The 24,391-nt window shown below is 47.6% G+C and overlaps 1 protein-coding gene across 3 annotated transcripts in view; it reads left to right on the top strand.

The window, feature by feature from the left end:
* Positions 1–24,391, top strand: part of Slit3 (slit guidance ligand 3) — a 579,498-nt gene that overhangs the window by 371,775 nt on the left and 183,332 nt on the right. For all 3 annotated transcript variants that reach the window (XR_007109040.1, XM_047554975.1, XM_047554973.1), the window contains exon 5: positions 16,857–16,928. Coding sequence is in view for 2 of the 3 variants with exons in the window: in XM_047554975.1 (XP_047410931.1) it covers positions 16,857–16,928 (72 nt within the window). In the remaining variant the exon portion in view is untranslated. The remainder of the gene's footprint in view (positions 1–16,856; positions 16,929–24,391) is intronic.

Here is a 24,391-nt window from a genome sequence, read left to right as displayed (position 1 = left end):
ATATAAATGCTCATTTGCACAACTATTTGCTTGTGTCCAACTTCCCCACAAGTGTATGAACTCTGTGAACAAAGAGCTATAACGTTCCCCTCCTGTCCTCTGTGCCTACCACATGTCTGGCGTAGACTAGGTGTTTAAGAAATTTGTGTTAGATCCATTCATTCATCCTGAAAACATTTAGGTGACTAAGTTTGACAGTAATTTCTTGGGTGTTTCAAAATAGCTAGAAGAATGGATTCTAAATGTTCCTAACACAAAGAAATGATAAATGTTTGAGGTGGTGAATTTTCCAATTGCCTGGATTTGATCATTACACAGCATATACATGTATCAAAATATTACATTATATTCCATAAATAGGAACAATTATTATGTGTCAACTTAAGAGATAATTAAGGTGGAGAAGAGGAGAAGAAATAATGATCCATTTTAAATGTGGGTGGAGATTCAGAAGGACTGTCCATTCACCTGGCGCAGGGCATATTACAAAAAGAGCCAAGGAGGGAGGGCACCTGTCCAGTTAACCAGATCAGCCAGGTGCACCCTGGCCACCTCACATTCCTTCACACACCGGGAGATGGGAGACTTCACAGAGTCAGGGACCTGTGCTCTTACCCCAAGCTGTGAGACCCAGCATGTTCTTTCTCTTTTGGGGTCTGTTTTCCCATCTTTTAATTCTCAAGTTTGTTGAGCATCAAGGGTTCTGAGTGAAGATGTGTGATTTTAAATAGGTCCAGTACTGACTGGGTGCTTCATCCTGTCCCCTGATCTTGGCCAGATCCTGTGAGCAAGGGAGGAGTAGCAGAGCTCCGGGGCTGGGGCTGGAGGTGCTGCTCCTCTCTGGGGCCTCTGTTGGTAGCCAGGCTTCCTCAGGAACCAGGATGGGGCTGACTGGGGAGGGTGAGAGGCCACAGCATGGGCTGGACTCAGATTCTCAGAGAGCGTCACGGAGCACAGACGTCCAAGAGGTGTGCCCTCCTTCTTGCTCTGGTCACCTGCTGTGGGGCAGCATTCCACCCAGTGGCCTGGCTGAGCTGCCACCTGGAGAGGGCCCACGTCTTGAAATGCAGCTGTTTTGCATGAGCGCCCTGGGGGAGTGTGTACTCTTCTCCCTCTTTTCTCTTTTGCATCTGTTTCCGATCACAGCCCTGGACCCGTGGAGCTGCCCTCGCTTCGCTCATCCTGTCTCTAACTCATGTGGTGCAAACGCCCAGCGTCACTTAACGACTTCATCTTCACTTTTCGCATTTTTAAGTTCAGACCTGTCTAAGGTTCTCCCTGTTTTGTTTTGTCCTTAGAGAGATAGACTATGATTGCCTACAGAAATAAACTAAGAAACAGGCTCAGAAAAAGAGTAGAAAGAGAAGCAAGGATCTTTACTTTATTGCACATCATTTAGTTAGAAAAAAGTAGCTCTTAGCCAGGCATTTACTAAGAGATTAAGAATACTTCTACCCAGAAGATTTTTCTTTTACCTGTGGTGCTGAGGATCAAACCCAGGGCCTTTGAGTGCCAGGCAGGTGCTCTGCCACGCACCGTGCCACAGACCTACCCAGGTACTTCCAAGTCGTGCTAATAGTTCTCTCGCAAGCTGCCTTTTAGCCTCAGGCCTTGTTTTGTTTGGGGTTGCGTTGACCAGGGCAAAGGGTCTGCTTTTCCTTCTGTGGGTGCAACTGGGATTTCGGGTTCAGATTATCAAAGAGCAAGCTCCAGGGACCAGAAGAAAGTGAGGGCATTTGCAGGTTCAATGGTGTGAGTCTTAGAAAAGTGATAAGAAGGATTAGAATTGAAGGATTAAAAGACTCTTGAGAAGCCAAGGCATTATAGGGCCCATTACTTCATATACATTCTCCAAAATCACATGAATGCAGGGAAAGAAAGGAAGGGGGACACTGGCTGCAGTTCAGAACGTCAATTTGTCTCGTTTTAATTCCCTTTTCACAATTTATTTGACATTTTGAACAGTGGCCAAAAAAGCTATTATAACTATAAAACATATTCATTGAGATAAATCTCATTAGTCGAGCAATTTAATTAAGGTATTGACATGCTTAATTGATACGTGTAAGCCAAGACCATTTTCGGGTCTCATTTCCATATGCTTTCGGCTTTAAGAGACACAAGAAGCTGGATCTTAAAAAGAAAAAACTCTCCCTCCATAAAAATGCTATAGATTCATCTGCGCCTGCCATCCCAAGGGACCACTTCCTGCCACTCTCCTGACTCCCAGCCAGCTACTCCTCTAAGTGGCGCTGCACAGAGGGAAGGTGATGTACACCCAGCCTGAGTGCCTGTCAGGCGCTCTTATGATCAATAGGAGAATATTTATATTAATAAAGCACTGAGTTAATTAAATAAAACGGTCCTCTGGGTAAACTTAAGATACTAGACGATGGGCAGGAATCGATAGAGTCAACCATTTGAACATTAAGTATGTGCCTTGAAATTTTATGGAGCTTTTAAAAACTCGCTTTGTAATGTGAAAAGTTTGAAGCCTGCACAAGTTACCTCAGCCAAAACCTTGTCTCTGGCTTCGGGAGCTGAAGGAGACAGAAAGGATGGAGTTGCGGGAGACAGGCGTGTGGGAAGCCCCAGCAAGGCTTCTCTGCCCTGGGAAGCTCCCCTCCTAGGGCAGGGCTTCATCTTGGAGGACAAGGCCTGGCTGGGGGACAGAGGCCTGCGCCCAGTGCAGGGTTCATACAGGAGGACAGCATTCCCTTGTCCCCAGAGCATAAAGATCTGTGGACTCCCCTCCAGTTTTGGGACCCCTCCTCCTGAGAAAGCCCGGACACTGGGCTCTTTGGGAAGAAACTCTGGGTGCCCGTGTGTGTCTTCCAGGTGACTGTACCTGTCCCCATCCTTTCTCTCCTATCGCTGCCTTTCAGGGTCTCTTCTCTGAAATGACTTCCTCTGTGTCTGTGTTTCGGTCCTTGACTCCCCACCCTTGGTTTCCTCTGGTTTTATTGTCTCGGTCTCAATGTCAGTCTCTCTCCTTCTTCATCTGTCTTTGTCTCTGCCTTTCCGTCTCTCCCTGTCCCTCTCTTCTTCTCTCATCTTTTTTTTTTTAATTCTAGTTTAATCCAATGAAAAAATGTAGTATTATTATGATGTGGCTGCATCCTAAGTTCTGTCACGTTAGATGCATCTTTGTCTATCGAGGCTTAAAGGGACCACTTGTCCCCAGACTTGGCCTCTACGCCAGAACTGAGAGGCCCCTCCCCTCACTCCTGGAGCTGCTTCCCCCTCTGGGTTTGGAGAAGGAAAGAGGACAGAGAGCACTGTGTCTGCCTCTAACACACGACCTGTTTGCAGAGGTGACATCATACCTGCTGTCCTTTGTCCCCTCTTGCACTGTGTCTCCTCACCTGTGTAGCTTTGACCCACAGTGCCTAATTCCCTAGGTCCACTGCGGTCTCCCCAGAAATGATGGTCGTTCATTGAAATATAAGCACAGACAGTTTTAATGGGGTTGTGAGGATTCCCTTCTCCAGAGAGAGGAATGGCAGTCAAGGAGTCTGTTAGTAGCGACGGACTCCCCGTGCCTTCCTGCCTCCATGGTCTCGCCCTTCCGCTCTGGGTTGTTTCCTGCGTGACTCTGGGCCCCTTGACGGATGCCTTGACTCGCCCTGAGTCACACAGAGGTGGCTGAACTCATATTTTGCTTTCAGCCTAGTATATGTGTTTGGATCAAGGCTACTTCCTGGTCTTCCCTGCCCAACTGTGGTCTCAGCGCTGTCCTTCCAGCTGCCCCAGGCTCCCTGTCCTTTCCCTTCTCCTTGTGGAGTCTCCCACCAGCTTCTCTGCAGAGCAATCTCTGCAGAGTCACTCGTTTCCCAGGGATGACTAGGAACAGAGCAGCTTTAACCTGTGTCCCCTTCTATCCCAGGGACATTGGTCAGCTCCATAAGGAAGAGTCTCCCCGCCGGACCCAGAGAAGCTTTGAGGTACAACATACTGAGTGGAACCCAATCGTTGCTTTCTTCCAAACTGAAATTGGCCTGGGCTGGCTGCTTTCCAGTTTTAGAGTTCCCATGTACATTAGTTATCTGTCCCTCACTACAGCAAAATTCATGAGAGGGTCCGCTCATAAAGAGAAAGGATTTCTTTTTGATCACCGTTTGGGAAGTCCCAGTGTATGAGCTGTTGGCCCGATGTGTTTGGGCCTGGGGTGAGGGAGCACATCATGGCAGGAAGACATGGTGGAGCCAAGACATTCAACTCCTGGCCAGGAAGAAAAAAGAGGAAGAGGAAGGGGCTGGGTCCTACTATATCCTTCAATGGCACATCCCGAGTGACCTAAAGACTTCTCATTTGACGGTATCTCTCAAAGGTTCCACCACCTCCCAAGAGCACCACCCTGGAGACCAAGCCTTTAACCCATGGCCTTGGGTTATGATCCACGTCATAGCACTGTGGAATATTCTCTGAGGAAGGAGACAGGAATTTTCTTGTCTTCCACTTAGTGTTTAAGTGCTAACTCAGACATGTACAAGTACTCATAACTAGTGTTTATTAAGTGCTTGTTATGAGCCAGGTACCTTAGCAATTTCATAGTCATTCCCTGATGTAAGTAACTTCACAGTCCCCATTTTATAGATGAGGACGCTAAGGTATGAACACTGTCATCTACTTATAAAAAGTCACACAGGTGGCAAATGACAGAGCTGGGGTTCTCCCCAGGATCTTCCAGCTACTGAGCTGGTGCCTCCCTGCTTCCCAAGGTCTTGGCCAGGTGTAGGACTTCTGGAGCCAGGGAGGGAGTTATCAGGGAATGTGGGTCAGGCGTGGTCAGCGAACAGTCTCAGGGAGGCATTTCTGAGAAAGTGCCCCTTTCATCCCTCTCTCTGTTCCTCTGCCTCCCATGAGGGAGGTCATTTTCTCTTTGCCGGGGACAAGGGAGTATGCTGTATTTGGCACGAGACCAGTGGCAGCCGTCTCCCGTCCTTTACTAATTAATTTCATCTTTGCAGTTCGCTGGGTTCTCCTAACTCTCCCGTCCCTTCTCTAGTGCCTTTCCAGCTAAGTGACCAGCAGTGGGTCTGAGATTAAATATTAGTGTTAACTTCAAACTTGGTGTAAATCTATTGAACTGCATCTGCTTTTACATAAATAAACCAGAGAACAGCATCTATTCTCCTTCCGTCGATACAGGACCTCCACAGGGGTGAGTTATTAGCAATAACTGTAATTGCTTTGAATGGAACAATAAATAGAACAAGAGGTCATGATGAGAAATGTCCTTCCATAGTGTTAGCGTAGCTTCATGGGTTAAGCCACCAGATACTTCATCCCACGCTGGGCTTTGGGAAGCAGCCTTGTCACTCAGGGTGCTGAGCTCTTGCTGAATTGCTTTCCTGTTTAGGTAGAAGATAATTTTGAGCCTTTCTAAAGCTGCATTGATTTTATCGGCAGATGGCCCCAGGATAGCATCTCACCTTCACCACTGAGGTTTCGCTTGTTTAATGGGGTTCTGAAAAGTTACAAGAAAGAACAGGCATGTACAGGCCACCCTTCTGGAGCTACGGCCCTGCATTCCAAATCCTGGCCTCTGGGCAGCGACAGCTGGAGGTGTAGCCCTCCCCACCCAGTCCCAGCGGGTGTGCTTGTCTCCAGTAAAACAGAAGAGACCACAGTTCAGTGGCCTAGTGCTCTCTCCCTGAGGGGGAGGGAGGGGTCACCAAGCCCTCAGCATGACTGGGTTTAGGGCAAGGCACGCAGGGGACCCAAAGAGTGTTCAAGGAAACCTTTCCTCTTGATCAGACGGGAACCTGTGAGGCTGCTGGAACAGAGGAAGTGTCTCCAGCTTCTCCCTCCTGACCTGCTCTCCGCCTCCCACTTCTCTCCAGTTTTATTTCTGCCCATCCTTGGGAAGGCTCCAGGTCTTTTAGACAACTTGGCAGGAAGAAGTCAGATTGGTGTCGATTATCCCAAAGATGATCAGAATGTTCTACGCACCTATCATCCCCTCTAGCCTCCCCCAGGGTCCACGGTGGAAGCATCTCTTCCGTGCCTGGAGTTTCCTTATCCATAGCCCCTTGATCTCACAGGCGCCAGGACTCAGAAAGGGGCGAGGGGGACTCATTCTTGCAAGTGAAACATTGCCAGGCTCATGTCCCTTTTCTGCATTGAATTCATTTTCCAAATCTGCTGCACCCTTCAGACCAGGTTTCCACCAGGCCTCCACCGCCTTCAGGAAGTCCTGACCACCTGTCTCCTAACCTACCTTCCCAGTGCGCCTGCTCATTACCACTTCGGCTTGGATAACTACCCCTCTCAGTGGAAGTGTTTTCTGTGTCTCCTTAGAATGCAAGCCTGTTCTAGTGGCATCACTTCTCAAGTATGGCACCCCAGGCAGAGATGGAAGGTAAAGGAGGACAGGAAGAGTCCTATGATCCCAAGGGACAAACTGGACATGAGGAAGAGAAATGATTCCAGAGCTTGAGAGTCACTCTCGATCATCTGCGAACTAGGCAAGGGCATGAAATCATGTTCACTTATTTTTTTATCTATTCGGGATATATATTTTAAGCCATATGTCAAGACTCACGCTCAGCAGAACCCCTTACCCACATGAAGTCACTGTTTAATGAGAAAGCCAGCAGAAAAGACCACCCAACTCCAAGGCTGACCTCCAGCGAGCACACAGCTCAACCAGAGCAACCTCCCCAGCTCCAGACTCACGTGTCCAGTGCTCGGTGTTGAGCTGGCCTTTAGCTCTTAGGTGACGTCAAATTCAACAAACTTGGCCCTATTATTGAATTAAAAGGACCACATTTTATCTCATTTTACTTAAAGGTTCTTTCTCAACTCCGCTCCGTGCTGCTTACAGAAATGGGCCCACATGGTAACTGGAACTATAAATTTACCAAAAAAAAAAAAAAAAAATTAGAAACACAGTCCCCATCTTCTCATTTTTTGCTAATTATTGCCAGAGTAGACCTTCCCCTCTGGGATACTGTGCCTCTGAACCTAGGCTGTGGGTCCACAGATAGAGGCAGACCAGGGGGCCCAGGGAGCCATTAGTCAGAAAGCAGGCCAAAGGCACACACTTCACTTGAGAGCAATTCCATAAATGCTCCCTCACCCCCGCTACCTCCCCCTCGCTCACAAGGTTTCATCTCCTAATTGCAAAAGCTTTTTGGCATGGGAATGTCTCTGGGAAGAAGAGAGGACTCAATTTGGGCCATCTCTCCAAAGAAGACACGGGAACAAGGACGCTTCTCCAATTAATCAGCAAATGCCCGGCTCCAGCTTTCAGGCCAAAGGATCGATTTACATAAAGCTACTTCTCCAGATGAATTTGCAGCCCCCTCTCCTCCCCCTCCTCCCCTGCCTTCCCCTTGTCCAGCCAGCATTAGATATGCTACTGGATTTCAGATTGACAGTGTCAGCTACGACAATCAAATTAGGATGAAAGCCTCAGATGGCTGCAAGAGAAAAGGAGGAGGGGAGAGTGGGCTGGAGCTCCCTCTCCCCAGTGCCATTGGGCAGACACATCACTTGGAACAAAGAACAAAAACAAAACATGGGTCTGCATTCTTTGGAACCAGTTTAACTGCCTCTCTACCTCCAAGGTTGATACAGTAAACCAAAAGATCCCATCGGGCCTAAAATTTAGCATGGCACTATCTCAGACACATAATTGTAGCCTCATGATCAGATTTTTCAGCATCAGATTTCTCCACGCAGTATAAAGACACCAAAATCATGGTTGCGTCCTTGATAGATAGGTATGCAGTCACAGGCACAGAGTGAACTCTGGAAGCAGATGCTGTCGTTGGAATCTTTCTCATGTTTCCTGAACCACTGGGTGACACAGGGAAGCCTGGACCAGAACAGAAGGCATAATTGGGCTGCTAATGACAGCTCCCCAATCCCATCTAATGCAGCTGCCTTGTCGCTAAATTGTGATAATCCCAGGGATTAGTGAGCTGTGGAGAAGCTCAGCCTCTGTACCCTTTGCTGGAGATGATCAGTCAATTATAATGCTATCTCATGAACACAAAGAGCATTAGTTGGAGTTATGTGGGATAATTAAATGAAGAAAGTTTCCGTTTGGCCTGGAAGCATTGGTTAACCCTGCCAGCCCTGGCACAGTGGTGGTTTGGAAAGATTAAATCCTGTGGTTGGAGGGAGATTCTCTGCTCAAGGGAGGAAGGATGGCTAACTGACTGGACTAGTCCAAGCTATGGCTTGTTTCCCTGAAGTCGAAGCCTTCAACCCTGTCTGGATCTCCTCTACCTCTTGGTACATCTAGAACCCCAAGCTACTTTGGCTCCCATAGATTAGCCGCAACACCCAGAGACCTTCCCTTCCCTTGCCATTGAGAGGCCACAGAGCTGGCCTGTATTCTAGTACTGAACTATGGCTCTAGCATGCACTGGCCACATGTGGCTGTAGACCAAATTGAGCAGCCTACAGCCCAGTCCTAACTGAGATGTATGTAAAATGCACATCAGATTTCAGAGTCTCAATATGACAAAAAAATGTAATATGTCTCAATAAATGTATATTGATTATATATCAAAATGGTAATATTTGGGATATAATGATTTAAAAACATTAAAATTAATTTCAACTGTTTCTTTTTGCTGTTTGTAAGATGGCTAGTGGAAAATTGTATATTGCATTTGTGGCCCATGTCATCTCTCTATGGGACTGTACAGTCTTAGAATGAGCAGATCTCCCCCAGAGGGGTAACAGCCTCCATCCCCTTACTGGGCACAAATCTGAGTTTACAGATTAATTTCAACCTAGGGCTGACATGTCCTGTTAACCAGATAAGGAATTATTTGATTTCAGTATTTTGGAAATAAATATAGATATGAATATGATATGGTTATAAATAAATATAGATGTAGATATAATCATTATATCCAAAATATTACCATATAGATAGCTGGCCAGTGGTTAGGGCCAGCTCTGCCCTGACTACTCCTGATTGCCCACACGCAGCCCAGTTTACTCATTTACTTTTTCTGTGTGCCTCTGAAGGATTTGAGAACTTTAGAATATCTTCCCATCAAGATACAAAGGGCACTCATGCTGGTAATAATGAGAGCAAACCAATTACCCTAATTCCATGCACAGCTTTCTGCCCCTGCTTGCTGCCTGTCTGGCTCTTGCCTTCTTCCCTTTGACCAGAAAGCTTCCTGGGCGCAAGCCCCTTAGCTCTGGTGTGCATCTCATATCCCAGCTCCTGATCTGTCTCTCAGTCTGGCTGCTCAGTCCTGCTCTCACCTGTTCCCCAGAATAGCCCCTCCAGGAAAACTGGAATCACTCCCTGCGGGACTTGGCTTTCTTCAGCTATGCCTCTGGGACCCCAGGGGAGGCTGCAGCCATCCATGACATCTCACCCCTTCTAGCTCAGTCTTCAGACTGGGTCCCTGAGTGACTTTGTAAAATACAGGTTCAATGTGGCTCTTCACTTCAGACCTCCACTGAGACTCTACCCATCTTGTAGTCCTCTTATCCAGCACCAGCAGCCTCACCCAGACATGGGAGGCCTTTGCACCTTGAACCTAAGGTTTTCCGGAAAATCCAACCTAAACATTTAAGGCAATAAGGTATGCATTTGTTAACTTCATGCTACTCACATGTAGTTAGTGATTTGCATTTATAGATTGCATTAGGTTCTACGAGGTACGCCATATGGCCTGCACATGCATTAGGTTCTAGAAAGCACTTGCTTGTGCCTTCTCTGTGATGCCTGTCTAAGAAATATAAGTTGCAGTTCAGAGAACTGAACTGATAGTCTCAAAGGCACCCAACCTGTTAAATAGCAGTGTCGGGGTGTTAACTTAGCACTACCCAAGACACTAACCATTCTACCCACAGTTCTCAAACTTGTTCAGATTTTATACTCCAGAGCACATCCTCAGGGATCAGAGTCCATGGGTCTGGGATGGGTCCCAGGAATCTGTGACAGTGCTTTAATATAAAATTTCACATATATTTAAAGTAAGGCACAGATGATAAAGGAACCTTCATTTAACCAACACTCAGCTCCAAAAAGTATCAACCCATGACCGTTTCATTTTCTCTAGACCTTTACCCACTTCCCCTCTTCTACTCTATTTTGAAGCAAAACCTAGACATCATCATTTTACCCTTAATTATCTCAGTATTTCTTTCTCAAAGATAGATAGAAGAGAGTGGAAGCATAACCACAATGCCGTTCTCATACCTAAGTTAAAAAAGTAACAGGAACCTATATGTTTTTGAAGCACCATCTATAAATTCCAATCAGGTGGGTCAGATGGGCCGTGAACTTATTGTGGGAAGGACCTCCCTGAACCATACCAGTTCTTTTTTTTTAATTTGGTACTGGGAATTGAACCACTTAGCTACCCTTTTTGTTGTTTTATTTTGAGACAGGGTCTCACTAAGTTGCTGAGGCTGGCCTTGAACTTGCAATCCTCCTGCCTCAGCCTCCCAAGTTACTGGGATTACAAGTGTGTACCACTGCTTCTGACCCAGTTCTTAATATATCTTCATGCCACCCTGATTTTCTCAAACTGTCCTCCTGGAAAGACAAATACAAAGTACTCAACAAAATAAACATGTACCCTCCAGTCCTAGTGATTCAGATGGACATCTTTCCCTTTCTCTCTAGAAAAACAAGAAAGACTTGGGGTCCTGTAGAACAAAACTGAAGAAGCCATGTGTATTCAGCTACAGGCTTTCTTCTTGTTGAAAAGACAAAAAGCAGTGAAAATGTTGCTGCTGCTTCCAGAGGTGCCTGGTGTTATTTTGTTTCTGTCAGTGTGGGGTAGACTGTTTCTCTGCAACTGGAGTCACCAAGGGTGAGCCACAGGAGGACGGATACTTGGTTCTACTCACTTCTCTATCTTAATGCATAATGCAGCACGACACATAGTAGGTACTCAGATCATCTCTGTTGAGAAAAGTAAGAATGTGAACTAAGAGCTGATCCACCAAACATGCCAATCTACAGCAAGGACATTTCTAATGAGCTTTCCAGAGGAGACAGAATAGAAGAGCTCTTGTTGATGGCTTCCGTTCAGTAACTTCAGTGGAAGCTGCTGCAATGAAAGATTCAGAAGCAACCGGAACGGTGCGAAATCATTGGGTTTTGCTTTTTGTTTGTGTCCCCATTGATACTTCAATTCTCTGACTCCCTGACATAGGTTGCAGTTCTTTCAGAAATGATCCCATTTACGCCATTGTCATCTCCCTTGGACAAAAGGATGCCATTGACTAGACACCCAGCTGGAAGGACCAGGGCTTCATTGCTGGGACATATACTTGCAGCTCATTTGATTTTGACAGTAACCCAACTGCAAACATATCATCTTGCTTATTAAGATAAATTGCCTGTAGACAAGGTTTACCTAGTAAGATAAATCCTCCCTGAAGTCCGTATTGTAAAATCCCTAGGGAATAATCTTGCTTCTGTGTCTGTCCCTTCTGCTGTATAAAATCATGTAGGTAAAACAGTATTTTTGCCTTTAATTCTTAAAGCGGAGTGATGTGTCACAGGGGATGATACATTAGGAGTTGGGGTTCAGGAGTTGAGGTGCAAAGGATTCAGCTTTATGTAGGGGATAGTGTTGAGATCACAAGAAATTTTAGATGTGGGGATTACTGTCAGAGATTTTAAAATTTCTAAGTGAGTTTTGGTTATTATGAGTGCACGGTGGGCAGATTTCCTCTGACTAGACAGAAAATTTGAAAGTATACTCAGGCCTAAGAGAATCACAATGGTAATTCACCACCCTCATCCCCAATCCAAAATGCTTCCAAATATCAAAGCTTTGTTTATCATCCCCTATTTTTGTTTGGCTAATCAAGAGTTGGTGGATTTTTCTAATGTTACAAAAAAGGCACCATTGATTTGTCTCAGTGCAAAGGGTTCAGGGAGAGAAGGAGGGGGTATAGAACTCATCAAAACCCCATAGAGTTGTTCCAATTTCTTTGGAAGGTTAGCTCCTGTGTGGCCTCTGTCCCTTGTCTTTGGATGGACCATCTTTTGAGAGTAGTGCTTTAATCTGCTGACAGCTTCCTACTTCAGGAGAACTTCCTTGGAGCCATCTTCTGAATGTTCTGGATAGGATGCTTTGGTCCTCTGCTGGTACTGGCTTCTATCTCCTGCATCTGTGGGTTTCACTGCTAAAGTCTCATAGCTGGGGACCCCTTCAATCTGTTCCTGGGTTGTTGACATTACCTCGCTCAGCATTATAGTGGCATGCATTTCTTTTGGGGAGTCCCCAGTCACACACTGACTGAGCAGGGCTCAGTGGCCCAGCTTCCTTGCTCATAGACAGAACTCTAAACCTCAGACTAAGTCTGAGAACTCACCTGTTGTGTTTTACTCCCTTTCTTTAGCCTGGTCTCTCCTGAGAGGCCTTCATTAATCAGTCATTTAATGAGTCTTAGGCTCAGTGTGCTTCTGAGAGAGCCCAGCATAAGACCACCTTTTTACTGAATCCATCTCTCTTATTTCATTGTAAAGAATCTAGAATCGAATGTGGTTACTGCTTTCTGGATGGTACATGAGGGAAGCTTTACTCCCTCCCTGAGATTTTATGGAAATAGTACTGACAACATTTATGTGCCTTACTGTTTAGTAACGTATGCCCCGGGGTGGTTGAAAAAGGACATTTCCAGCAATGTAAACCCAGGGCTCACGGGGGAAATTCTGAGAAGTGCACACAGCCATTTCCTGGAATGCTTTCTGTGTTCCAGGTGCCGTGCTATGTGCTTTACACCTGTGGATGCATTTGGTTCTGACAATTAATTGATGAAGCTGGTAAAATTAATATCCCCTTGTAAATATGGGGAAACTGAGTCATGCAGTATTCGAGCAAGTTGTGTGAGCATGCAACTCATAAGTAACTCCGTACACTTCAGCAACAAGAATCCCCCCAAATTTCTGGGAGCTTCCAGTCCTATTTTGTAGCTTGGTAAACAATTTGGGATCAACGCTGAAGAGCAAAACCCCCACGTAAACTGCCATTTAATGCACATGAGCCTTCCTGGTGGTATGAGTGTGACCAGAGCTGGTACTTTATGGGGATTGGAGCAAAGAAGAGAGCATTTCCTGCTTCTCATCCTGCAGGGCTAGGGGTTCTGCCCTGACATTGCAGGGAGGCCCAAGAAGCCTTGCAAAAGCGCCACTGGAACTCTACGACCTTTCAATCCATTTATCAAAGTGTCTGCACTTCCCATTTCAAGGTAGATGAAGCAATAATAAATTTGTGAAGAAAGTTAATCTGTGTCCAAAGCATTTTAGTAAATTAAAAAGGTGGGGGGAGGGAGGGCTGCCTGGAAGCGGGATGTATCAGTCCTTGCCAACTCCGGTTTGACTTCCTGTCTCCTTAATAAGTCCTCTTTGGTCTTGTGTTTTTGGATGGAATAATCAGTCGGTTAATCATTTTCCGGAAGCTGGGAAATGCACTTTAGCTAATGCAGTCCTTTCCTTTCACAGCCCTAATTATTTAAAAAGGCATCTGGGTTCGTGGTGCCACTTACCAACCAAGAAAGCTTTCCCCAACTGCCATCTTTCTTTATGTCCCCAGAAAAACCCAGCACACTTTGCCTCCCTCCCCCTGCCCTATTCCAACCTTGTACCTTTCTTCCAATGTAAAAAAAAATAAAGATTAAAAAAAAATCCCCCCCCCCCGTCACTTCCAAGCATCTCTGCGAGTTGCTTCTGAGGTGAAGGGTGCTTCCAAACAATCAAGCCGGAAGTAGGCTCTTAGGCATTATGGATAGATTTAGTTGTTTTTATTTAAGTGTCAGCCGAGAATGGTGGTTCTCGTGTCTCTCAAGGATCGTACTTAACAAAAGCTCTAAGCTGTGGCATCATGCTGAGATAAACACGCTATTAGGAACCCTCACAAAGGCCCTGCGATAATTGTGAAGGGATAGTTACCCGAAAATGAAGCACCCAGCCCTGAACCCTCCTCCACGCCCCATCAGTAACACCATTAAAGTTGTCAGTTTGTCAGCCCACTGGAGGTATTTATGAAATCAATATACAACCCTGCAGATGCATGGCAGCAGGATTGTTAGCTGGAGAAGAGAAACTCAATGGAAAATAAACTTAATGAAATTTACAAGCAGATTGTCATGAGGAACAGATAAATTCCCTACAATATACTGTTTTACTCAGTCAGGGCAGGAGAAAAGCAACAGTAAAGAGAAAGAAAGCAAACCATGCCTTACACCAGGCTCCTTAAGTCAGAGCAAGGCTGGGGACATTTGCAGAAAGAACACAGCGACCAAAAACGAAAGCAGCTGCCCCACCCAAGCACAGGATTTTGCCTGAATGACTGTGTAGGATCTCTCCCATGAATGCGCCACATTTTTCTGATTAAATATGACTCTCCTGTCTTCATCCTGCCATATTGCAAACCAGAACTTTGTACAGCTGCCCCTCCTTCCAGTGTGTTTCAAGATGGGATGCAGTCTACTCAAAACGGTTTAATGCCTTCCTGGGATACATGCCCCTTATTGCAGCTGCCAGCCTCGGTCAAGGCTGACAGTTCTAAACCTTCCTCCCGTTGGCTTCCCTTGCCCCTGATGTCCCTCATCAGCCATTTATCAGATGTGTAGGCAGAGCTCATCTCCCAGAAACACCAAAGACAGCAGCCAAGCATGGGAGGGTGGCAGGCAGGGGCTTAGTGGCCTGTAAACCAGCCTTTCCTTGGCAGGAAAGACTGGGCCCTTTGTGGCTGCTGGAGCCTCCCATGCAGCCCAGATGCCTGGTAGAAATTGCATTAGCCCGATGACGGGACCTGGGCCCCTTCTCCAGAAGCTGATGGAGAGCAGCCGAGTGGCCTGGGTGACACTGCCTGACCTCCACTGTCATCATGGGCTTTGTTCAGTGCCCTGACTCCAGGCTGGAGCCCTGCTCATTGAATCAGGCCTGGCTGGGGGAGCCAGCGAGGGGGCTCCTTGTGCATCTAAATTTACTTACATCAGTGACAGACAGAGGAAACTGGATTTGGGATGTGGGGCACCTTATGCAGCCCTGGAAGCCTGTTATGCAGCCCTGGAAGCCTGTAGGACTCACGCTGCAACCTGACACCTGCAGCTGCCCCAGCTCTGAGCCTTGCTTTGAGGGGAGTGCCAGACAGTCCCAGTCCCTAGCATCCTGAGTTGTAGCTGTTGGTCAGCTTTCTCAGCAGGCGAGAGCAGTAAGTGGAAGCCTGTCTTCTCCTTTCTGTTTTCCCTCCTCCCTCTTGCACACTGTTCAGACAGACAGCCCATGTTTTAGTGGAGGTTGGTTGTCTGACCTCTCCTTCCAAATATATAGGGAGCAGTTCACAGCTTTTGACTGGGCACCCTTAAAAAATCAGTGTGTGAGCATCTGTCTGTACAATCTGTCTACTGGGCAATTCAGACAAGGATGTCTGTACCCTGTGCGCCAAGGGATGGCTGGACACAGTGTCCCCAAGTGTATGGGCAGAGAAATTTATCCCAGTGTTCCTCTAAATGGCAAGTAAATCAATCAATGCCAGCCCAACAATTTGGGATCATATAGCCATCCATACAATCGGATGTTATATAAACTTTAAAAATGTTGGCATTGATGTATTGAGACAGATGGTCTCAATATAGTAAGTAAAAAATAGTTTGTAATAGGCTGTATACTATGAGGTGAAATTCATCCATATTACTCCTAATTGGTAGCAGTGGTTATGTCTGAGTGGTTAATTTTTTGGCCTTAATAATATTCGAGGGGTTTTCTGTGTGTTCTTTTCAAACTAAAGCTATGTATACGTATTCAGATGTGTGCTCGCGCGCGCGCACACACACACACACACACACACACACACACCTTTTTGTCTGGAGAGCACACACAGAGCTGATCGCGTCCTCAGCACGGTCTCCACGCATGCCCCCTTCCACACCGTCTCTTTGGAGATGCTTCTGCAGCCATGGTGGTGCAGAAGAGCCTGGCTTGACGCACAGCTCAAGTGTTCTGCAGTCGCTCGTGCACCCTGGAGGCCCGATGGGTCTTTACAGATTGATTACTTGCTGAGATCCAAGTGGGCTTGAGATCTGAATGAAAGCAAGTGCACGTGTTTGGTCGAGCAAAATAATAAAACCGGAAAGCAAAACCAAACAGCCCACAGCATCTGTTGTTTGGAAAGGAACCTCAGACTTTGGGGTTGCGTAAACCCCCAGACAAGACTTGGCTTTGAGCCAGCTGCAGGACCCTCACCCTATCCCTTGCCTTCCTCAAAGCAGTATGTTGGTGCTGCTTAATGCTCATCGAGGGGCTGGTGGGACCCCTATTTTGGATGGGTTTGTAGAAATGAATTTTAGTTCATCACACTTATCACTAAGAGGAGCCAAGAGGACTCTGGGGATCTCTGGGACTCTAGAATAAGCTGAAGTGGTCATTCCCATCAGAAAATCAGATGGCCGGACTCTGTTCCCATCCCAGATGACAAAAGCAGAGCCTGGGCATCAAAGGACAGCCTGAGAGACGGGAGATTGAGTAGTGCTGACCCCGCAGAGGGGGTGGGATGCTTTGGGGGAAGGGGGGCAAAGGGGTCTTCTCTGGGAGGTGGCAAAACAGAGCATTGGGTGTGGAGCAGGCAACAAATAGCCCAGAATCTTGGCTCGTGGCCTGGAGGTGCGAGACCACCCACAGCGCCCGCCCTGGAGGCGAGCGTCTCCGCCTGGTAACCATTTCAGCAAAGGCCATCGCTCGCACACAATGCGAATGCTTGTAGCAGCCCTGGGCCTGAGACTACACAGTCCCCCAAACACTTCTGGTGACCCCAGAGGCAGCCTCTGAGAGTTTTTGTTATCGTAATGAGATGCAGAGAAAGCCAGCCTGGCGCTCTAACGGGTTTGCCTCTTCTCTTCTTGTTTAGAGATCTGAGTGAAAACCAGATCCAGGGGGTCCCGAGGAAGGCGTTCCGCGGCATCGCCGACGTGAAGAATCTGTAAGTGCTATTTTTGTTGCTTTGCTGTAGATGTGGCTCACGCGGGCTCCCTGGTCAGGATGGGTGAGAGGGAAGGGACAGGAGGGTGATCTGGACACCTTCAGAGACTGAGGGCCCTGTGTAAGTGTTTGCCAGGACAGCTCCGCAAAGCCCTGCTCTTCCTGGCCATTCCACAAGCATTGGAATCCCACACCTGGGTCAGAGCCTCATGTCACCCAAGTTAGATGCAAGTCAGCTCTTTCCGAATGTCATCATCATCTTCTATAAATGGGGACCATAGCGTGGTGGGGATGTTGTACGCACTAAGTAAATGTTAAAATTAAAAAAAAAAAAAGTGAATGCCTCATTCCCAGTAAGTATTGAGTAAACTGGAGCTTTGATGGTGATGATGATGACGATGAAGCTCTCTTATTAATAGTCTCATCATCAGCCTCAAGAGAGCCCTGGGACTTTCATCCAGGACCTTGGGGAGATGTAGCCAAATCCATTTTCATCACACTAGATTTTTGCTTGCTTTAGACTTTTTATTTTAAAATCATCATTGATTGACAGGACTTTAAAAAAAAAAAATAGGACCCAGGTCCATGTGCTAGTTCCCCAGTGGTGACACCTTGTATAACCAGGGACCAACAGCAACACCAGAAATTGGCATTGGTGCCATCCACAGACTCACCGTCAGACTTCCCAGGCACCCACACTGAAGCTCACACGCGTGCTTATCTATGTGCACATGTGTGAGCGTGAGTGTGGTTCGCTCTGTGCCGTTTTTGACCGCAGGTGGAGTCGTGCTGCCGTCACCAAGGTCAAGAGGCGGGACTGTTCATCTCTGAATTCACCACATAATCCTGATCCTTTCTACCTGACCCCAGGCTTTGCTCCTAATCAGCAACTCCCAGGCCCTTACCTTCATATGGTTTGTGCTTTCTGAACTCTGCACACAGTTCTGCCCACGGGATGGGGACATGTTTTTGGAATGGGCCACAGAAGACAGTCTGCTTTGGCTGAGCAAGTATGTCTGGCCACCAACCTCCTCCACAGCCTCAAATTCAATTTGAGAAGGCTTGAAGGAGATTTGGAAGGAGGGAGGGAGGGATGGAGGGAAGGAAGGAAGGAAGGAAGGAAGGAAGGAAGGAAAGAAAGAACCTACTTTAACTGTCACTTTTCCCTATAACAAATGGAGGACTCAGGCTTCCTGGCACACCCCAGGGAAGTTGACGATGGCTTCCAGACGCATGTTATCTGCCTCCCCCGTGACTGGGGCTTTAGCGGAAAGCTTTTGGTGTTTACCGTGCAAAGCACATATAGGGCAGAGGCATGTGTGGGAGCGGAGGGGCAGGGAGGCAGCGAGGACTTTGCAGGGGACTCTGGGACAGAAGGCTGCCTACTGTGTCCACTGGAAGTGTTTGCTCAAGAGCAGGAGAGGGTGGAGTAGGCATAGCCACTCTGCTATGAGCCCCTCTGCAGGACAGGTGTAGACCTCATTCAGAAATAACTTCTGGGCTACAGGTGTGGCTCCGTGTAGAGGGCTTGCCTGCCATGCTTGAGGCCCTGGACTCAATCCTGGGCACTGCAAAACAAGGGGAGAAAGAAGGGAAGGGAGGAAGGAACTTCTTAACTTCCTCACACCTCCTCATGGAAAGAAGTACAAACCAAACCTATTAGATAAATAATGATGGACACTTTCTCAGCCAGAGGCAAGAAAGCACATTTCAAAGCACTTTTCCAGCATTTCAGTCTCTGGATTTTAGGAATTTAAGACTGTACACATGAATCAAAATCAATAAAGATTGTGTTAATTAGCATCCCAGAACGACAGGGCAAGAGAAAACAGAGAGCCCAAGGAGGGCCAGTGACTAAATCAAGGTCAACCGTCACCCAGCTTCCTCATGATTGGGCCCCAAATGAGTGTATTATGTATATAAAGAGATGAGTCTGTCAGCTCTCGTAAGGCTAAGCTCCCAGGCTGGAGATGGAGCCCAGGGCCTGGTACCCACCAGGCCAGTATTCTGCCCCCGAGCTACATCGCCAGTCTGCGGCACTAGTTTTAAATGGATCGGTTAACAAACAGACATGATGTAATGATGTAGAAATGTGGATGTGTAATTACCAATTGCATTTTTTATTCTCAAGAAAATGATTAAATCCCACAGTGGTTATTAATAGTTGTTCATGTTTCTTGGGCTTTGTGTTCTTGTTATTGTTGTTTGCTCACGGGTAGATTACAAGTTGCTTTAACTTGTAGTATCTCTAACAAAGAGATAGGCAAAGGCCTTAGAAGTGAAAGGTTCAAAATGCCTAAGTTACTCTAGCAAGTAGCTGTCAGGCCCACCTTCTAGAAAAAGTGCATGCAAATGCAGTTTGAGTACCCCTTATCTGAAATGCCTGGACCAGAAATGTAGAGTATTTGCATATACATAATGAGATATTGGGGGGATGGGACCCAAGTTCTAACACAAAATTCTTTTTTGTTTCATACACATAGCCTGAAGGTGTTTTTATACCATGTTTTTAATAATTCTGAGCATGAAACAGTTTCCTGGTGGGGACTTTTCCTTTGTGGTGCCTACTTGGTGCTCAAAAAGTTGCGTTTTTGACTTAGGACTGCTCAACCTGCATTTGTTTCTGAGGAGCCCAAGCTCAGCAGGAGTTGGCTTCTGTTTTGTTCATACCCAGAACCAGCATGTGGTCCTGGGGAAGAAGGAGCATAGTAAACCTGAGGCCCCGGAGGAAGAATCCACTGCACCTACTAAGGGCTGCTGAGCACTGTCCTAATCAGTCAGCCAGCAATGCGCTTGTGGGGCAGAACCTACCAGGCCCCCGAAGCATAATTCCTGTTCTTCAAGGGCAAAAAGGGTCACTGGGGACAAGAAACACGTCCATCCAAGAGAATGTTCAGTCAAATACCAGTCAACGTGAAAGCTGCCAATGAATACCTGCCACAGCCAGGGGCGGCCAGAGAGGAAAACTAGCTTTCAGCACCGTGGCCTCGAGGTGGGGAACGTGGTTTTGGCTTCTGTATGAATTATGCCTATTTTGGGTGCACATGACTCGACATTCTGAGCATATGTTTCAACCACTATAACAGAAGGACAAGAATTGGACCCACCTCCCGAGATTTTTGTGAAGGTTAATGAAATAAGAACAAATCATGAAGGTATTTAGAAAGTTCTAGCTATTATTGCTGCTGTCTTCCTTTGTTGCTGTCCTAACAGTAAAGATTTTAGCTGGGCCTGAACAATATTAGAATGCTGAGCAAGTGAGGCAGATGGTGCATGTAGGTCTCAAGAGGTGTGTGTGTCACGGGGCACACACGGGGGCACCTCATGGCTTTGGGGGATTGTGAGGCAGAAGAGTAGGTGATGAGGGGTGGTGGCCAGACAGTGGCACTTTGCCTGCAAGGAGTGCAGTTACCAAAAATGGCTGGCTTCCAACCCAGGACAGGTCATGATGGAGACCAACCTGAAAGAGGAACCATGGACAGGAGGAGCTGGGGAAAGAAGAGCAGGGGCAGGAGGACCGGCTGTGGAGAGCTAGGAGGGAGCAGCCAGAAGTCAAGAAAGGAGGCGTCCACAGTAAGCTGCCTGTGGGGACCAAGCCACCAAGAACCCTTGGTGACAAAAGGGTTTTTAGTAGCAGGGGCAAAAGAAGTGTCATACAAGAGTTCCAAGCTCCGAGAATCAGGGCATGATGGCAAGTCTCAGAGATATTCGACCACACACCCATCAAAAGATTGTTGGGGCACCTGCCGAGTGCCATTTGTCGGGAAAATGGCAGAGGGTGACCATGTAGATGTCTGAGCCCTGTCTTCTTGGAGCCGCCACTTCATGGAGGCTGAAAGCCTGGGGGAGGGCCAGGTGTGGAGGATCAGGAGTCAGGTGGTAATGGTGCTGGGTGTGAGTGATGTCCAATCTTCAGGGCCGTGTGGACAGAGCACCTTCTGTGCCTTAGGACATTGGTGAATCTGCCTGTCCTCTGTTGTTCTTGCTAGTTGAAGGAACATGCTAGCCACCCTATGACTCTGTGCCTCAGTTTTCCTGGTTTTATTAAACATGAGGGAGTTAGACTAAGTGACCCTATTGCCCTAAGAGAAAATGTCATGAGGGTGATTGGAGATGTAGGATGGGAGCCGAAAGTAAATCCGTGGAGGATTAGCACCCAGCAGAAGTGATGATGAATTCTACATTTAAATGTACCTGGGGGCTGGGGGCAAAGCTCAGTGGTAGAGAGTTGTGATCAGCATGCCCAAGGTCCTGGGTTCCACTCCCAGCACCTCGCTTATGCAAAATAGGAGGTGCTTTGTAGAAATTAAGTTAGCATAAAACCTGTTAAAGAAACAGGTGTCAGTCACCCACGTGGAGGGTGTCTACCTTGCGAGTAGTGAACAGCAAGCTTTAACTCTCAGGGGTGCACATCCTTGTCCTTATCTGGAAACCCAGCCCCAGCCTTCTCCACCACATTGTGTGAGCTCAGGGACTAAAACACTGCTCTTCTATTACCTTAAGTAAAGTTGGAGCGGAAGATAAATCACTGGAGTACATTATCAGGCGTCAAACTAAATGATATGTGAAATGACAGCTGATTAGGCCTATTCACGACACCATATGCTTTATGATAAGGAGAAAATTAAGGATTGTCTATTTTTGAAAAATACTTCAAAATGTAATGTTGACATGAATTGTCTTTGCTTACCCTGACATTTCCCTTTAAGAAGAAAGGGACTGTAATACCCCCATTTTCCAGATGATAAAATCGAGGTTCCTCAGCTTCCCACCCAGCCAGCCATTGGTAACACATCTGGCATCTTTTGGACTCTAGCCAGGTACTTCTGTCTACTCAGACTGCTCCCCACGCAGGCACACCAGGAATGCTGCTGGAGAGTGGGGGCCACTCACCCGAGCAAGCGGCCAGGCCTGCGACTTACCAGGGTGCCTGAACCCCACAGATGTGGGAACCATCAGTTGCTGCTGCTGCTGCTCAAGGGACTTGGCGCCCTGCCCCCCTCCCAGGCGGTGGAAGGAAGCCCCTAATTGCTTCCTGCTTCTCCAGAGAGAAGAAAGAGTAATTAGCTGGGGATACCACTCCACGCATTTACTGAGAGCTGGATTTATGGGCTGGTCCCATTCTCTGCTGCCTGTCTGGAAGGACAAGAGGTGCTATATTTAAAAAGAGACAGGCAGTTATATGAACAAATTGATCTGGAGGAAGACCCACAGAGGGACTGACCTGCGGACCCGCATGCACAATGCCGGTATTAAGTGCCTACTATATGCAAATGCCTTGCTAGTACTGAGAGACACAGGAAAAAGAGAAACCACAACCAGAAAGACACAGAGATAGGACAGAAAGAAAGGAATTGGGGGTGGGTGGAGAGAGGACAAGCCACCATCCAACAGAGCATAATAAGAAAAAGACAAAAACCAGTATAAATTGTTTTTAAAAAAAAAAAAAAAGTCCCCTTGTCCTGTCTTCCTGAGCAGTTATGTTTCCCTCTGTTTTTCAGTTTCTATTTGCGAGGACTCTGTAGGACATGCATTCCAGAAGGGAAAATCAATAACCCCTGTCTCTGCCAGCTAGCAGAATTTGGAATTGACGGTTGCAAACAAAGCCAGGCGGGCGGCCTTTGTGTTCTCTGGTTAGCCTGGGCTGCGCACTGCCCGCGTCTGCCCTCCCGCTTCCTGAGATTAATGAGGGCTGTCTCCGCCCCAGTGAGCAGGCGGTCATCTTGTGTGAGGGGAGGAACCCAAGCACCCATTCACTGGTCGCATCTCCGTCTGCTAATCTCAGCAGTCCTCAGTCTGGCATGGTGTCCACACCTCCTGGGGCCCCACCAGTGCTACATGATCTGCGTCCTGCCTGGCTCATCTCAGGCTTCCTAGGTACACTTTCATTCCCTGAATGCCCCAAACTCCTCCTGCCTCAGGACCTTTGCACTTGTGGGTCACTTTGCCCAGGATGCTACACAATTTCAGTCCTCCGCACAGCTGGCTCTTTCTGATCCTTTGGGCCTCAGCTCAGAGTCGCCTTCCCTGCCACATCTAAAGCAGCTCCACCTCCACTGCCCTTCCCTACCCCCTTACCTAGTTATACTTCTTCAGAGCACTCATCATTCTCTGAAATTTCCTTGTTCCTTTATTTATCAACTCATCTCCGTATGCCACACATAACAAACATGTACTTACCGAGATTTTGCCTGTCTGGGCCCTGGGTGATGTCTGCAATGCCCAAACTGTTCATGGCCGAGAGGAAGGTTGACTGAAGCCACATCAAGGAAGTGCATCTGTTCCTGCACTCCAGCAGCGCTTGCTGAAGGCCTGTTACACAAGTGTACAAGTGTAGCCTGTTACACAACTGCAAGTGTAGTTGTTAACACGTCTCATATGACAGTGATATTCTGGGAAGGGTAAGCCCCTATAGTCTGGCGAGAAGGCAGACTGATAAACCAGCAGTTGCAGGACATGCACCAGGGCTCCACTGGAGGTTAGGACAAGGACGTGGAGAAGCCCAGGGAGACACATTTGATTCTGGCTTCACGTAGAAAATGAAAATGGGTTTTTCAGGATGAGTAGGAGTTCATGTAGGCAAAGGGCATTCCCAGCAGAAGAAAAGCTTGCGAAAATTCACCAGTATTTGCAAAGGGACAGAGGTGTGTAGAAGAGTTGATGTTTCTCAGAGCTTGGTGCGGAAGCACACCCAGCAAGAGACAGGAAAGAGAGACAAGGCTTGGGGCGGGAGCTCAGGAGAGGACCTTGAAGACCGCGATCTAGAGAGCGCGGAGGATCTGGGACACGATTGGATCACCATCTAAGACAGAGGGCTCCAGCAACAGCGGGGAGGGGTATTGCCCGGGGAGGGAGTGAAGTCAGGGCCGGGGTGAGGGGACTGCTCAGCAGCTCAGGAATCCTGGGGGCCTGGATCAGGCAGAGAAAGCAGACCTAAGAGGCAGCGTCCAAATGCAGAGGCACGAGGCTAACCGGTGGGTGAACTGCATGCCTGTGGCCAGGCTCATCAGGCAGAGGCAGAGGGGGACTGCTGTGCAAGTCACCTCTGTGGACTGAGTGGCACGGGATCAGTGCCTGGCTCTCCTCACGAAAGGAGGCTGCAGCTTAAAGGGGGATGGGCCTCCGTCTGGAGGACAGGGCGAACGCTGACCTCCCACCTTCCCAGCGCTGCGGGTTGCTCCGGCCTTTCTGCTCTGCAATCCTGGCTGAGCCTTCAGTTCAGAACTGTTGCTAGAGGAAGCTGGACTGGACTCCAGTTGGCTGAGAAGCCATCTAAAGGACGAGATCCAGATGCCTTTCTTCCTCTCTCCCTCCCTCCCACCTTCCTTCCTTCCATTCTTCCTTTTTTTCCTTCTTTCTTCCACAAAACTCTTGAACTCTTACCCCGGCCAGGCCCAAAGCTAGTCCTGGAAATAAAATAAATGATTAAGATACAGCCCATGCTCTTGAGATTGTGTGTGTGTG

The sequence above is a fragment of the Sciurus carolinensis genome, chromosome 6 (genome assembly GCF_902686445.1).
Source record: "Sciurus carolinensis chromosome 6, mSciCar1.2, whole genome shotgun sequence".
Lineage (NCBI taxonomy): Eukaryota > Metazoa > Chordata > Mammalia > Rodentia > Sciuridae > Sciurus > Sciurus carolinensis.
This window is presented reverse-complemented; position numbering and strand designations above follow the sequence as displayed.